This window comes from Hevea brasiliensis, chromosome 17 (genome assembly GCF_030052815.1).
Source record: "Hevea brasiliensis isolate MT/VB/25A 57/8 chromosome 17, ASM3005281v1, whole genome shotgun sequence".
NCBI classification, from domain to species: domain Eukaryota; kingdom Viridiplantae; phylum Streptophyta; class Magnoliopsida; order Malpighiales; family Euphorbiaceae; genus Hevea; species Hevea brasiliensis.
Genome location: NC_079509.1, coordinates 4,795,527 through 4,813,152, shown reverse-complemented (window position 1 = coordinate 4,813,152; position 17,626 = coordinate 4,795,527). Strand labels below are relative to the sequence as shown.

At 33.5% G+C, this 17,626-nt stretch overlaps 1 protein-coding gene and 1 pseudogene across 5 annotated transcripts in view; both read left to right on the top strand.

The window, feature by feature from the left end:
* The first annotated feature begins 330 nt into the window (after nt 1-330).
* The window catches only part of LOC110641601 (serine/arginine-rich splicing factor RS40), a 35,000-nt gene continuing 17,704 nt past the window's right edge, over nt 331-17,626 (top strand). Inside the window, exons 1-6 of one of the 5 annotated variants that reach the window (XM_021793385.2) lie at nt 331-487; nt 1,086-1,196; nt 2,554-2,666; nt 2,776-3,008; nt 3,193-3,828; nt 3,919-4,197. In XM_021793385.2, coding sequence (XP_021649077.1) covers nt 1,091-1,196; nt 2,554-2,666; nt 2,776-3,008; nt 3,193-3,828; nt 3,919-3,943 — 1,113 coding nt within the window. In that variant the 5' untranslated portion in view covers nt 331-487; nt 1,086-1,090 and the 3' untranslated portion in view covers nt 3,944-4,197. Of the gene's footprint in view, nt 488-527; nt 593-1,075; nt 1,197-2,000; nt 2,334-2,553; nt 2,667-2,775; nt 3,009-3,192; nt 3,829-3,918; nt 4,198-17,626 lie in introns of those variants that run through there. The other 4 variants (XM_058139838.1, XM_021793387.2, XR_009145670.1 and 1 more) reach the window with 4 other exon arrangements.
* LOC110641591 (probable calcium-binding protein CML25) lies at nt 5,633-16,458 on the top strand (annotated as a pseudogene).

The following is a 17,626-nucleotide window of genomic DNA, read 5'->3' as shown; positions in this document are numbered from 1 at the left end:
TAAAAATATTTTAAAACTTTATTACACACATTAACTTTAATTAATTATGAATTGTATAGTAAAATTTTAGAGATTAATATCATATAAAAAGTAATTTATATATTTTTATGAATTAAAATTTCCTTTTTATCTATATGCATAATAAATATAAAATATATTTAATATTATTTATTTATCAATTTAATTTTAAAATTATCATAATTTTATTAAGTATTTTATATGGCATCTTTTCTATTTTAATAATTTTGGGGTATTTTCAATAATAATAATAATAATAATTTTGGGTCAAAATATAGTTTTCCTTTTTCTCGAGGGCTGAGTTGTTAAATCAAATAAATGGAGGCTCTCGGATAAAGCAATGTCATTATGTTCTGTTTATCAAAATCGCATGGCTTGCTTTTTCAGCCCTCTCAAGAAAAATAAAACGAACGCTTTTGAGGTTTGACTTGTCATTAGGGTTTCATTGGGTGTTCGGTGCTTTCAAAAGGTAAATGAACGCAAAAATCTGCGAATTTTTTTTTTGTCTTTATCCATTTCGCTGTCTTGTTATCTCTCTATTTTTCCTTTCAATCAATCGCATGCAGTAGATCTGGTTGTTATTTCCGTAGATCTGTTCTTTGATTTTTATTTTCCGCTCTGTTTTAATTTTGATTCTTCATTCTTTGCTAATTGTTTTTCAAAGGCTTATGAGGGCAAATTATTGTTGCTTTCCTTTATATTTCAAAGGGTGTTTTAAGGATGGTTTGGGGAATTTTTAAGATATGTATCATTATGTTGTTGCAATTGTATAAATGTTTTTGATTGCAAAGCAGAAATGGCCGATGTATAAAATAGTAACAAGGAAATTTGGTGAGGAAATTAGGAAATATCGGTGAAAGTTGAAGAATATTGGGATTATTAGTTGATTCATAAATGTAAATCGTCTTGCATGTTGACTCTGAAGTTTTTTTTTTCTTTTCTTTTCCCACAATAGTTTTGTTGTAAATGGGCTAATTTTTCATTGAATTCTTGACTGCCTTTGCTGAACTTAAGTTGATGATTAACCTTCTGATTTTTATTTACCTAATGTGGTTAAATGTTCTCAGGCCATATGAGGCCCATCTTCTGTGGAAACTTTGAGTATGATGCGCGACAATCTGAGCTGGAACGACTTTTTAGACGCTATGGAAGAGTTGAAAGAGTGGATATGAAGTCTGGTTAGTTTTCTTTATCAACCTTACTCATCTGTCCTTTTGAACGTTAAACTGCTAAGCGGTGAAAATTAAGCCAGCAAATTGAAGGCTTCAAGCTTTTTAGTGAAAATTAAAGTAGTCAGCTTTTTATGTAAATAAAGTTTTATAGATGCATGCTAGGAAGGCTTTTTTTGAAAAAGATCAACGTTAAATAATGTATTCCAACATGTCTTTTTTAGAGCAACATTTCATGTTAATTACATTTGTGTGATAATTGATAAGCACTATGGTAATAGCCACCAAAATATGGCATTCATCTCTGCCCTTCTCCACTGTTAAGAAGAAAAGTATGGTGCTACAAGTTGAGAAGTGATGGAGGTAGATGTGGTAGTGGAATTTTGACATGATAGGGGTAACAGCAATTATGGCTCCTGACTGTTGAAGGTTTTGGCTTGCTAGTGCTGTAAGTTAATTGATTTTATATTTGTAGGCAACACAGGTTTCTCATAAAATAAACTAATATGATAATAATATGTGCTGCTGTTGAATATGGAAAATATCATGATAAAAAATTTGCACAAACAAACTTTGGAATGAGCCAGCAATCCTCCATCATCCCAGCAAGTTCAGAGATCAGCTTTCCATGCTTAAGTGCTTCAGCTTCCGTTTGCCGTGGTAGTGCTGTGTGAGACTGCAATATCATTCAGAAAATGCGACTTTGAGGCAGCAATCTTCCGTTGTTGAGTTCTAGTGGGGGTTAAGGATGTGTTAAAGAAAATGTGTTTTTTGAAGCATAAACCCCCATACTCAACATTTTCTTTGACGCAGGATTATTTTGGGAAATCCATACTCTCCCTGATGAATGGGCTCATCAGTATTCTGATTCCTGCCTGTGACGAGCTTCCTCTTCTTGATTTCAAGAAGAGTCACTCTGATTGGCAATGGTAGGACCTCACCAATTTTCCTGAGACATATTGCCTTTCATTCCACATGAATTTTGCCCAGCCTTCAATTTCTGACATGTTTCAAGATAGAAACATTGCCGACCTCACAGGAGAGGCAGCAGAATAGATGGAGAAGGCACTCTAGTTTCATTGACCCACCATGAGACATCCACTTTTGGATTCTAGTTCCTTGACATCACTTAATTCACCACACAAGGTCTGTTGCTACTTTTACTGGTCACTTGGTACATAGATTTCATGAAGGTTGCCAAATTTTATTCAAGGGTTGGATTATAGGCAGTTTGTATGCTACTGAGTGCAAAAATGCCATCTCGTATTAAAGAATCCTGCCACAGGAGATTTCACTTTGTATTTCCATTTGTAACACACAATAATAGGAAATTTTACTTGTGATTTTTATCTAATATTGTAAATAGGATTTGCTTTTATCTATATGGAAGAAGAGAGGGATGCTGAGGATGCAATTCGAGGACTTGATCGAATAGAATTTGGTCCCAAGGGTCGTAGGCTTCGTGTTGAATGGACAAAGGTAGTACACATCTGTTCTATGGTAGTTGATTATGTGCTACATCACCCTTTTATCTGAGTTATGATATTAATTGAGCTTGGTTTTTGTGTTTGCTGGTATTGTTTTGCAGCAAGAACGAGGCATTAGAAGGCCTGGTAATTCTAGAAGATCAGCTAATACTAGACCATCCAAGACCTTGTTTGTTATCAATTTTGATCCACATCATACAAGGACAAAGGACTTGGAGAGGCACTTTGATCCATATGGCAGGATAGTTAGCGTTAGGATTAGAAGAAATTTTGCATTTGTTCATTATGAATCACAGGAGGATGCCACAAAAGCATTGGATGCTACGAATATGAGGTTAACTTTCCTATCCTGAAATATTCCTCCCCTCCCTGTTTCTTTCCTACAATGGTCTTCTTCCTCTTTATGGAAGGTGTGAATAATGCTTTATTTGCTTGACATTACTTTTGTGGTTGATCTGTATGATTTCAAATTCTAATGATTTGTCTTTTTTATTATTATTATTTTTTTGGAGATGCAGCAAGTTGATGGATCGTGTTATTTCGGTTGAGTATGCAGTTCGAGATGATGATGAAAGGAGGAATGGTTACAGCCCTGAAAGAGGTCGCAATAGGTCACCAGACAGGCGAGGCCATGATAAGAGGTGGTCACCAAGTCCTTACCAAAGGGAAAGAGGAAGCCCCAACTATGGCCGTGGCCCTAGCCCTGGTCCTAACCGAAGAGAGAGGGCTAGCCCAGATTATGGCCGTCGTTGCAGCCCACGTCCCTCCAGGAGAGAGAGGGCTAGTCCTGACTGTGGCCGAGGCTCAAGCCGTAGTCCTTACAGGAAAGAGAGGGCAGGCCATGACCATGGTCATGGGCCCAGCCGTAGTCCTTACCGTAAAGAAAGGGTTACTCCTGATAATGGTCATACCCATAGTGATAGTCCTTATCAAAGGGAAAGACCCAGCCTAGAGAGTGGTCGCGACCGTAGTCGCAGTCCATATGGCAGAGAAAGGGCTAATGCAGACAATGGTCGTGGTTCCAGTCATAGTCCTTATGAGAGGGGTGGTGCCAGCCCTGACAATGGTCGTTGTGCCAGCCCAATTTCCCTGCCAGAAGAGAGGGACGGTCCAAATGGTGAAGCTGAAAGTCCCATGCATGAGAGATACCACAGGTTTTCATCATGCTGAATTATTCTTTTCTAATCCTTAAGTTGAAATTCTGACTCCTTGCAAGTCTAATATTGTTATCATTCACAATGCAGTCGTTCACCCCCGGCAGATGAATGAGGCTGCATTCCGATGCTCTGAAAAGAACACTTGCTGGTTCATTGGTTGTCATGAAGATGGAACTCAATTGGCAGTCTTGTTTGCTCTTTCCATGATAAATGCCCAATAACTCGATCGCAACTTATGCCCTTGATTTTGTGATTTAGGATCTAGTCGATGTTAGTAGGTAGTTTGTGCTTTTATTTCTGCATAAAAACTGTTGGGTTTGTTTGAAACTAGAAACCATTAATAGAAACCATGCCACCTATGCTTAATTATTGCCTTATTTGTTGTATGATAGATATGTTTTCTTTGTTGGCTAGGTGTGTAGTAGTCCTGCCTGCTGATCTTACATTTTCTAGAAACAGGGAATATTGAAAGATGGAAGATGGCACAGAACCAGGGGCATCGAAACAAGTTTGGAGTCCAGCGCTGAGTTATAAATTGAAAATTCGAACCGAATTTTATTTTTAATTTGGGTTCAGTCTAAAATAGTGTGGTTGTCTCAAAGATTCCTAGGGTGTCAAATTTTTTTTGGTTTGAATTCGAAATTTTTGGGGTTTTTTAGTTTGGGCTCGTTCGTTCCTCTGTTCGGTGAAAAATTGAAAATGGTTCATATATATATATATATATATATATATATATATATATATATATATATATATATATTTTTTTTTTTTTTTTCATTTTTCTTTCTGAAAAATAATGAAGGACCACTTGTTTTCGTTATTTGGTTATATATTACTTTTAATCTATGATTTATAAATTATAATGGATGTGTTGAGTAGATTTGATCTGCAAGTGTTAAATGCTAATTGATGATATTTTGGAACTTTGCGCTTAGTTTTTGGACTACTCAGATTCTTGCATCGCTTGCTGTGCATGCTTAGAAGAATTGGGTCTGTTAAGCTGACGGCCTAACTCTCAATTTCGCATATTGCAGATATTTTTTCAAACCAACTCAAAATCGAAAAATTAAACTGAATGGAACCAATCAATTCTGAATGGTTCAATTCAGTTGGGTTTATATATTAAAGGAAAGGCAATGTTTCTTGATTACCACGTTTAATAATTGATGGAAAATTACCTTTTTTTTTTAATCTTTTGAGGTATGACATAATTAATATTTTTAGCTTATTGAGGATTTCTACCGTTCAAAACTCAATCCCTTCAATCCCTTCGTTCATTTGAGCCATTAAAAGAGAGTGAAATATTCAATTTGACTTCATGGAAATATTAAAATCCTAACCCATCCCCTTCCCTTCCGTCTACACTCTTATCTCTCTCTATATTTTAATACCTTCTTATGTTGCGATTCGTATAATGTTTTGATTGTGTTTGAATATGAATGTCTTTGAAGCAAATGGTTATTGAACAATATCAACTTGGTAATGTTATAGTTTATCACACAAACAAGTCAATAGGAGAACAATAGGAAAAAAAAAAAAAAAACTTAAATTCTAAACAAAATTCAAACTCTCTTCAATATTTTAATCTAAAAAAGCCTCACATAGAAATTGTACAAAGAATACTGAGTACATCAAAGGTGCTGTCAATTTTGGACTTACGTACAAAAAAGGGAGAGCCTGCAAGATTATCGGATATTTTGATACCGACTATAGAGGTGACCATGATACAAGACGGTCTACTACTAGCTACGTTTTTACTCTTGGATAGGGTGCAATATCATGTTGTAGTAAAAGGCAACACATGGTATTATTATCAAATACCGATGCTGAGTATAGAGCAGCAGCAATGGCATCTCAAGAAAGTACGTGGCTACTACAATTGATGAATGATCTATATCAGGTCATTAATTTTCTTGTGGCACTACATTGCAATAATCAATCTACTATACGCCTAGAGGAGAATCTAGTGTTTCATGTTTGAACAAAGCATATAAAAATATATTATCACTTTGTTCGAGAAAATGTGCTATAAAGTGAGATTGAGCTACATTTAATTAAGACACAAGACTAAGTTGCTGACATATTCACGAAAAGTTTAAGTGCTATCAAATTTATCGAGTTTCGAGAATAACTTGATATGAAAAACGAGAGTTGGTGCTGAGGGAGAGTATTGAAGGCTCCATCACTGCCACTCTCTCCCTCTAAAAAATTCTACAAGGTTACAGAATTATTAACAGTTTAGGAGAAGCTCATACTGTCGTACTAGAAGATTCTATCACCGCCTCTAACTTGTGGCCATTTTTATTGTGATTGCTGACTTAGTGTGCTATAAATAGGTGTTTGTGTGTGTAGGTGTTGTGTGCAAGCGAAGACAGCAGAGTGAGGTGCAAGTTAGGGAAACATTAGTGTGTGAAAGAGTGCAAGTGAGTGGTGCCTTATGTGTATATGTGCACATGAGTGAGTAAGTGAAAAGTGAGAGTGAATTGTAAAATATCACTGTAGTCCTCTTTTAATAAAAGTTTTCTTTGCTCAAGTCCTTCTCAGTTTTAGGCTTTCCATTTCTTTTGCCCCCAATTTTTTCAACACCACGCTCGATTGTCAAAAGTAAAAACAAACAGGCGAAAAACATAAACCTGCAGCCGCTCTGAGTCCAAAGCGATCAATATTGCACTCTTGGCGCTGCAAGCATCAAAACGACAACGTTTGGCAAAACCAAGCATGTAAACTAAAAACAAAGGAACACCGTGCTACATTCATAGGAAAAATTATACAAGAGAACCCTCTCGCGCTCATACTAAATATATTTATTATTACTCTCAACTTTTACAGAGATAACTCAATATATATATTATTTATCAATTTTAACAAAGATAAAAAGTAAAATTAAAAAAAAAATCTAAATAAACACTTATAACTTTAGTAGATGGTTAAAGAAACTTAAATTTAAGTTTTGAGCCAAATAAGTTCACACTTAATACAACATTATTTTTTTAATAATAATATATTATTTTTTCCTAATTTTAAATATTAAAATTATTTATTAGTTTTAATTAAAATAAAATTTTAAAAAATTGAAAAAAATTGTGAACAAAATTTGTTTAATATTAAAATTATTATTTTTAATATTTTATTATTTAAAAAAAGAAAAAAAAATATTTTATTATGTATAAATTTATTTAGCCTCAATTAGAAAATATAGAAACTTATTTGGCTCAAAACTTAATTTTTAACTTATTTAACCCTTGATTAAAAATATAGAAATTTATTTATTTTTTTAAAAGAAAAAATTTAATATTTATTAATTTTTTGAATGCCATATATAATTTTATATAAAAGAAAATTTTAAATAAAATAAATAAAAATACATAAAATGATTAATTTATTTATAGAAATTAATTATTCTTTGTTTTTTATTTTAAATATTTGACACATTAAATATTATCAACTAGCTTCTTATCAAATAAATATTACATAAAAACAAAAATCAGGATATTTATGAACGTAAGTATTGAAGGCAATCGAACTTATATAGAAACCATGGATATGCTTAGTTGTTTACCCAGGAACCATGAGGACCTTTATAAAGTTATTGCCTTTTATTACAGATTTAATTTTATCCATATGGACTACTTTGTGCAGGACAAATGGATTCCTATTCAAACTTCAACTTGACAAATGCTTTTATGCCGTTCGGATTGGCAAGCCGCCGATATAGCCTCCGTTTTGGACTTGAGCTGGAATCATAAAAAAACTGATTTAATTTTTTTTTTAATTATTCTTTTAAATGTTGTTTAAAGGGCTTAAAATTTTTTGTTTTGAAATTTTTAATATTTTGTAATTAAAATATATTAAATTTAAAATTTGAGGATGTTTATTAAATACTTTGAAAATAATTTTTTAAAATATCATTTTATATAATTACGTTGAAAAGACTTGTATACAATGTGCATACTTTTATTTAATTTAATGATTAAAAAGTATATCATTCATTTAGCAGAATTAAATTTGAGTCTCACTTTAGTATTTGCTATTAAAATTAAAAGAAAAATTATGATGTTTGTAAAATTGCAATTAAGAAAAAGAAATAAAACAAAGTAAGTCAATAGCCTAGAATTAAATAGGTGATGAAATTGGTCTCAATTGCAAATGGAGGAGGGAGGGCTATTGTGCCCTATGGGAATATATTAATTTAGAATTCAAAATGCATAAACATGGGATCATTATGTTAAACCTCAATAACAATAATGATTTTGGAATTCACTATTAATTTTAACGACTTGTTAAATTTAATTTTATGCTCTATGTCACGACTCAACCTATGAGCCGGACCGGCATTAGGACCTGGGCCAGTCTAAAGCCCCCGAGGCCTGTAGTGAGTTTAACTATTCCTTAACCTAATCCTAAGGCCCATTTGGGCCCAATTTCAAGAATTCAACCGGAGAGAGTCCAACCATAAAATGGATCATTCAACAGGGAGTTTTTTACTCGCTCGACCTGTAAACACAATATACAATAATTTGGGGAGCTCAGCTCACCCTCCAGATACTCATAATATCATAAATCCAATGGGAGCTCAGCTCCCTCATCCAATCTAGTCATGCATGCATTTAATATTCTTACAAATTCAATACAATATTATATTACAGACTCAAATTAATTAAAATACTCCTAACACATGCGGAGTCTAAAATTTAACTCAATTGTACAAAATACATTAGATATTACTAATTGACCTGCGAAGAAGAAAAGCAGGTTAGTCACAATAAGTAATCCTCCTGTAGCCTGAAAAAATAGATGAATAGGAGTGAGCATTTGACTCAAAGAGTAAAATACTAATTTTAACCACAATTTCTATAGCTATCTAAAACTAATGCATCATAAGGAATGAAATGCAACATCATCATAAATTTTATACAAATCACATCATAACAGTAAAAAGGCAATTTGGAGCACTCACATACCCAATACTATTCAAACAGTACATATATGGGAGCTGATCCCCTACACAGCTCTCTTAATCCAACCTCTGTCAGCGAGTATCTCTCAAGTCGGACTTTCACTTAATAAACCAAATGCGGGGGTCAGCGAGTGTCTCTCAAGCCATGCCTACCCCAACTTATCCATAAAGGAATGGGTTCCAGCGAGTGTCTCTCAAGCCGTGTCTACCCGTCCTGTCCATATCCAATACCACGCACGCCAACGCATGCACACTGCTCCAAATTACCATAAATAACAACAATGACACTTCATCAATTAAGAATACATTATAAAACGTGCCTAGTGTATAACTACATAGATACATATTTATAATTGATGCATGGGCATGCTTGAACATATAATAATATTGAAATTATAATTAAAATTAATATTTTACTCACATACTTAAACGAAGGTCACTGCAGCGGCTGGAAGGAGGAAGGCTGTCCCGACTCACCTAACAATTTCATAGTAATTATTTAATATATTGACTCAATACAAGTTTGGAAAAAAAAGCTAAAGACATCCTAAGTCGTGTCAAAAATCCGGCAGAGTCTCCCCTATACCTAGGACCTACCCAACCTGCAAAAGGGTTCAAAATGCACTTCTATATCCACAAGTCACACATCCACAACTCAATCACATCACATGGCCCCTTCTGGGCCAATCTAACAGTCAACAACCACACTTTGAAAAATTACAATTTAGTCCCTATAATTACCTCTTTTTGCAAAACTAACAAATTAATCTCTAAAAATTCTAAAACTTTACCCCGTGGTCCTTAGCAATATTAGTAAGCTAATGCAAAAGGAATTATATTTTTCTAATCTATCACGAATATTTTATAGATTTTTAATTGAAATCAGGCACTAGATAATTAAGAAAAATGAGGGTTCGGGTTTACCTATGCCAATTTCGACCCTGGAGACGCGTCCAAGACATCTAAAAATGGTGGGGTAGCCTATACTCTCAGCCCGATTCTAAAACTTTTTTTATAGTCTGTCTGCCTGGCCCGAAATTATAGACTCAAGCAAACATCAAATTTTCACGAATTAAATGTACCTATGCAAAGCTCATAACACGGAGGTTAGTATATAATTTTTACGAAATTTTTTAAACTTATTTAATGCTCGAAAAAATACTGTGAAGTCTCGCAGGACTCACAAAAAACAGTGTCAGAAAAATTTAAAATGGGTATTGCTGTGAAGCTCTCGACGAGTGGAGCACTCCGGTACTCTCAGATTTTTAGTAAGGTTTATAGTTTTCGAGAAATCTAGCCCGGAAATCAAAATGGGCTAAAACTTTCTGGACAAAAATTGGACAAACCACTCAATGGATTTTGGTGTTCTTGGTACCTATGGAAAGCTCTTGAGATGTAGAAGTATTTTGGGACAAGACCCGGTTCGATTGATGGCCGGATTGGCCAGAATCGGCCCAGAAAGTTGAGGTGCCGAGCGCGAACAAGGGGAACTTCGCGCATTCGGTAGCTTGGAGCCTCGGTCGGCGGCAGGGAGGGGTCCTAGAGGTGCGCCGACAAGCTGGGGAGGCTATGGTGGTAGTGAGGCAGCGAGAGGAGGAGGGAGGAGAGAGAAAAAGCGGAGAGAAGGAGAGAGGGTCGCGCGACGTGGGAGGAAAAAAGAAAAAGGGAAGGGTTGGTCCGATTTAACCGATCCGACCAGGTCCGGTTCGATTTAAGATACCCAAAATTGAATTTTTACTCTGTCCTGAGACCAAAAACAAAGCCCAAAATTTTTGAAAAAAATTCAAAAAACTCAGAAAAATTTATAGAGTCTAAATATATTTTTAGTTTTGCCACGTGGTCTTTAAATAAATTTTTAAAAATATCAGAGTTTTATATTTTCAAAAAATCGAACCCGATTTCAAAAATTCGAAAAATTTCGAATAATTTCCCAAAATTTAAATAAAATAGAATATTAATATCTACCCATAAAATAATTAATTTAAAATTAGGAGTGTTACATTCTTCCCCCCTTACAGAAAATTTGTCTTCGAATTTACACAAGGCAGAATAAAAGAACAGAATTACATATTGAACAAATAAGGGTACTTGCTACGCATGTCCTGCTCTGACTTCCAGGTGCATTCTTCTACTGATTGGCTCCTCCACAACACCTTAATTATAGGGATCTGTTTCGACCTTAGTTGCCTCACTTGGTAGTCCACTATGGCTACTGGCTGTTCCTCAAACGTCAAGTCTTCTTTCAGCTCTACTGTATCCGATTGTAGCACATGAGAGGGATCTGGTATGTATTTCCTGAGCATGGAGATATGAAATACAGGATGAACATGAGAAAGGCTGAGTGGTAAGTCCAACTGATAGGCAACTGCTCCAACTCTATTAGTAACCTCATAAGGTCCAATATACCGAGGTGCCAACTTGCCCTTCTTTCCAAATCTCATGACTCCCTTCATCGGAGAAATCTTCAAGAATACGTAATTGCCTACTACAAACTCTACATCCCTCCGTCTGGGATTTGCATAACTCTTCTGCCTGCTGAAAGCTATTTTCAATCGTTCCCTGATTAAAGGAACCATATCTGAAGTGTATTGTATTAGGTAGACATCATGCACCTTCGCTTCTCCCATTTCCGTCCAACACAAAGGAGACCTACACTTTCTGCAATACAGCGCCTCATTGAGTGCCATCCCGATACTGAAATGATAACTGTTGTTATAGGCAAACTACACCAAGGGTAGCTGATCATCCCATTGACTTCCACAATCCAAAACACACATACGAAGCATGTCTTCTAGTTTCTGAATTGTCCTTTCGGACTACTCATCTGTCTGAGAGTGGAAGGTGGTACTAAAGTTTAACTGCGTGCCAAGTGCCTCTTGCAGCTTTCTCCAAAATCTGAAAGTGAACTGGGGCCCTCTGTCAGATATTATGGAAATAGAAACTTCATGTAATTTGACTATTTCTCGAACATAGAGCTTGGCGTATTGTGCAACAGAATAGGTAGTTCTCACAGATAAGAAATGAACTGATTTAGTCAGACGATCTACAATTACCCATATCGAATCATATCCCCGTGTGGTACGAGGCAATCCAGTTACAAAATTCATAGTGATCATTTCCCAATTCCATTCTAAGATAGGGAGCTCTTGCAACTTCTCTGAAGGCCTCTGGTATTCAAACTTCACCTTCTGACAAGTCAAACACTTGGACACAAAGTCTGCTATGTCTCTCTTCATGCCATTCTACCAATAGCTATCTTTCACATCATGGTATATTTTAGTGGAGCCTGGGTGGACATTGTACAGTGTATAGTATGCCTCTCACATGATTTCATTTCTGAGATTGTCCACGTCGGGCACACATATCCTGGAACCTTGCATAAGAGCACCATCATTGGCAAATCCAAACTCACCACCTTCACCCTATTGTACTTTTTCTATAATCTTCATCAATTGTAGATCTCTGTGCTGGGAGACTCTGATTCTATCTCGCAGGTCTAGTCTCACTGAAAAATGGGCCAATAATACCCCTCTCATCTAAAATATCTAAGATCAGACCTTGATCCATCAACTCGTGTACTTATTGAATCAACGGTCTCTTCTTCGCTGATATGTAAGCTAAGCTGCCAGAAGATTTTCTGCTTAAAGCATCTACTACTACATTGGCCTTCCCAGGGTGGTAATGGTTGGTACAATCATAGTCCTTTAGAAGCTCCATCCATCTCCTCTGCCTTAAGTTTAAATCCCTCTGTTGGAAGATGTACTTCAAACTCTTGTGGTTGGTGTATATCTCGCACACTTCACCATATAGGTAGTGTCTCCAGATCTTTAGTACAAAGACTACAGTCGCTATTTCCAAATCATGGGTAAGGTAGTTCTGCTCATGCCTCTTTAGTTGCCTTGAAGCATAAGCCACTACTTTTCCATGTTGCATCAAAACACACCCTAAGCCAACTTTGGAGGCATCACAGTACACGGTATATCCTTCACTACTCATCAGTAATGTCAACACAACGGCTGTAGTTAGACATTCCTTAAGCTACTGGAAGCTCTCCTCACAATCATCTGTCCAAATGAACAAAATATTCTTCCGAGTTAACTTAGTTAGGGGAGCTACTATCCTGAAGAAATTCTGCACAAAATGCATATAGTAACCAACTAGGCCCAGAAAACTTCGAACCTCAATGACTATTATAGGCCTAAGCCAATCAGTTGCAGCCTCAATTTTCTTGGGATCCACTTGAATGCCTTCACTAGAAACCATGTGTCCCAAGAATGAGATGCTTTCTAGCTAAAATTCACATTTTGAAAATTTGGCATATAGCTGGTACTCCCTCAAAGTCTGCAACACCATCCTCAAATGCCACACATGTTCTTCCTAGGTCTGAGAGTATACTAAAATGTCATCTTTGAATACGATGACAAAACGGTGCAGGAATGACCTAATCACCTTGTTCATCAAGTCCATGAAGGCCGCTGGTGCATTAGTATACTCTTGAGAAACCGAATTGAACCGAAAAATTATACTGAATTGACATGAACTATATTGAACTGAAATTATTTTAATACTTTGATTCGATTATGTTTATTCAGTAAGAATCGAATTAGAACTATAGTAAAACTGAACCAAACCAAAAATGAACCGAGAACCAAATTTATACTTATATTTTTCTATGTTTTTTTCATATGTATTATGTACTTTCAAACTCTATATATATATATATAATTACGAACTAAATACAACCCAATATTATATTTCATTTTTTTATATTTTTTTAATAATTTTAATTATAAATACATTAAATTACCTTATAATTTTTAATTATAAATGTAATACTATATATATGTTAATTTTTAATTATATTTAAATCTTATAATTAAATATTATATAATTAATAAATAGTTAAAATGTATTTTACTTATATTATTATATTACATAATATATTTAATTCTAAATTATATATCCACCTTATAATTAAATATTAGACAATTTAGAAATAGCTAAAATATATATTAGATGATATATTATGTATAATAAACTAATTCAAAATTTAAATGCTAATTGAATTATAACTTTTTAAGAAAATAATTATATAAAATTATTTTAATAATGGAGAATTAAACTGGAACCAAAGAATTGAGAACCGTACAGAACTAAAACTGAAACAATAAAGGACTGAATATGAATCATAGCAAAATTTTTTTGATTCGGTTTTAGTTTCTAGACAAATTTCGAACTGAATTAAAACTGCACACCTCTATTTTTTAATATGAGAGAAGAGATATTTTACTTATTTAAATAAATCACAAATAGCCTATTTTACTAGGATATATTTGAGAAATACTTACCAACCTAAAATTTACCTCTATCATGGATGATTATGATGAAATGAGAGGATATATTTCCAACCTCATAAGCATTTCTCAGTTTTCTATCTCTACTGATGTAGCATACGCTATCAAGAGATCAAAAGATCTTTAAAAAGGGTTGTAATGGGGCTAAAGGGTAGTGCTTTGGCTACCAATGAAGGGTTTTAGAGAATACAAATATGAAGAATGGTGTTTTGCACAAGTTCCAACTACACTAAGTTTATTTTCCTATTTTTGCACGGAATGGAGGGCTTTTTGGTTTTCAATGCTAAGTATGCTTGCTTGATGCTCTTTTTGGGCTTCTTTGCTTATTTTTCTAAATTTTGTACTTGCGTCTCTTTTGTTTTTACCCCCAAACTCATTATTTTTTATGGGTTGGAAAGGTAATTTCTTTATATTCTTAATTTCACACTTGCACGTCTGCTTGAATTTTGCTTCTTCCTTCCATGTTTTCTTTCTTTTTATGTACCTAGTGTACTTTTTAAATATGCATTTCAGCTTCCTCCTAGAGTAGGGTGAGTGTTTAGGCTAGGGGCTAGGATAGAGTTGTAGGATACAAAAAGTCATATAGGGGGATAAATGTAGGCTCAATTTAGCTGCAAGAGGTAAAATTTTGATTTTAATAATTATTTATAATAAATATCAAACTCTAATTATGCTCATTCATTATTTTTATTTTTTATTAATTATAATAAAATTTATCTAATACATTCATTTAGTTTGCAATTTTTTATTATTAATTTATTTAATTTTATAACATAATAAATTTAATCACTTAATTAATTTCAATTAACTATTAAATTGTGAAATTTAATATGCTCTTAAGATTTATAATATTAACAATTTTATCATGATACAATAATTATAATTTTTAATTATAAATAAACTATAATTAAAAATAATTATAATTAATTAATTTAATCAATTATGATTTTCTTTCTTTAATTTGGTATGAATTTAATACATTTGCAGTTTTAATTATTAATAAAAAAAATAAAATCATATTAAAGTAATTAAAAAAATATGAAATTTAACTTTTATAATATTAATTTCTTTAATTTTGTTTTTTTAGATCGATTTTGAGATAATCAGCAAGCTTCCTTGTAGGACCCTAATAAGTATAAAGTTCTAATTAAATGAAATAAAATTTAAACCAATTAACTAAACTTGAATATCAATTAATAAAAACATTTCAAAGTTAGGGGTTCACACTTCAATTTAATTATAAATTTAATCTAGTTCATTCAATAAATGAGAAATTATTGGTTTAAAGGAAATTAATCCTAAGTTATCTTAAGTTCTCTTTTAAGGAACTTTGGTTAGAGTTTAATCAATGAAAAACCCTACTTTTGTGGCAATTAAATCATTTAAAATCCATTAAGTTCTTTGATTAATAGTTAGATCCACTCAAAATTTCAATCTATCTCTAGATCAAGAATCCAAAGTTCAAAATTTTGTTATTCTAATATTAATCTTCACATTTCAATCATTTAATTAATATTTAGAATAAATACTCAGTAGAACTTAACACAAAGCATGCGTTAAGAACACAAGAGATTGAATCAAAGAATATAATACCCAATTTATTAAATAAAATAAAACTAAATCCATAACAGAATTGAAAGTGCTACATCTCTAATCCTATAATAAAGAAAACTACTCACACATTGTGAGTTTTACAATCAACTTTATAAAATAATAAAGAAAAGACATAAAAAGAAATAAAATGAAAGAACTCAGATGGAGAATTATATTTATATCTAGTGTAAAAACTCTTATTTCTCATCACCCATCGTTGCTGCTCCATTGATCGGATCGAGATCTCAGTCCTTCTAACTAAAATCCCAGCTTGAAGAACTTGAGCAAGTTTTCAAGAAATTCGATGTCAATGGAGATGGGAAGATCTCCTCCTCTAAGCGTGGCTCCATTATGTCCAGCCTCAGTCATCAGGCCAACAAGGAGGAGCTGCATAAGATGATCACTGAATTCGATGCCGAGGGAGTTGGATTCATCGATTTTTAAGAGTTCGTGGAGCTAAACACACAAGGGATTGATACCGATGAAGTTCTGGAGAATTTAAAGGATGCTTTCTCTATTTATAACATTGATGGAAATGGATCGATGTCTGCCCAAGAGTTGCATAAAGTGATGGGCAACCTTGGTGAGCCCTGCTCTACTGTGGAAAGCAGGAAGATGATTAGTGGGTTCGATAGTGACGGTGATGGGATGATCAATTTTGAGGAGTTTAAAGTTGTGATAACAGTGGGCGTTAGTTGTGACTCCAGTAATGGTCTCAGATGAATCAAAGGTTATGCGAAGGCGACGGCGGCGATGGCATCAGAGGTGGTTTTGCGTTGTGTCTCTTTTCTGACATCTTATAGGTTCCATTTTCCCAGTTGTTCTTATTTTTGCTTGATTTTAACTGGAAACACTATGTATACTATTTTGATGCAATGCAATGCCTTATTATTTGTAATGGTTTTCTAATATTTTTTTGATAGATTAATGGGTTTCTAATTTGTTTGATGTCTCCTCCTTTGTATGAAATTTGATGAAATTAAATACTATTCCCTCTACCCATAAATGATAACCACATTTAAAGGTTTTTTATGGTGGGTAAGGAAATGATTGAATAACCTCATTTTTATAAAAAAAATAATTAATAATTTATTTAATTATCCTTTATTTAAATTGTATAAATATTTATGGTATTTTATAGATATAAATGGTAAAATTGGAAAAAAAAAGAAGTTAATTCTCCTTGGTCTCTCAGATGTGGTAAATAATTTTAGACAAAATAAAAAGTCAAATATAACTATTATTTATGGATAGAAAGAGTATAAAATTATTATTATTTTTTTACTATAAAATTAGGATAAGATAGGAATGGATAGAAATAAAATAGGAATTATTTGGATTTGAAAGATTTTTAATGTTTCGTTTGTTTTATGGAAAAAGAAATTACAGAAAATGGAAAACATGAGATAATTGATTACCCAATTGGTTGGAGGGAATTTGAGTGTCTTCAAACTTTCAAATATCAGGAGAAACTCATTCAACTCGATTTGACTTATTACGTATTCATGATCAAGAAACTCTTTACCCCATCATATGAGACCCTTGTTTTAATAAATGAATTCTTTTTCAAATCTTACCAATCTTTTAAATTTGGGTTCAATTTAATTAAAATTTAAAAAAAAAAGTGATTTGGGTTTGAGAATTCTTCAATGAACAATATCAAAAGAGTGACTGTCCAAGCAGCTACTAAATTTATGGTGGCCTTTTTTCATAAGTTTTAACAGTTTAAGACTATGGATAATTCTAACCTAAGTAAGAAAATGCCAAAAATCTAGCAAACTCGCAAATTTCAGAGCACAAGCCGATCATTTTTGTAACAGGTAAGGTAACTTTAGGAGGTCAGGAATTAATAGAGGGACGCTTGACATAGAAATGGCTCAAAAATATGATT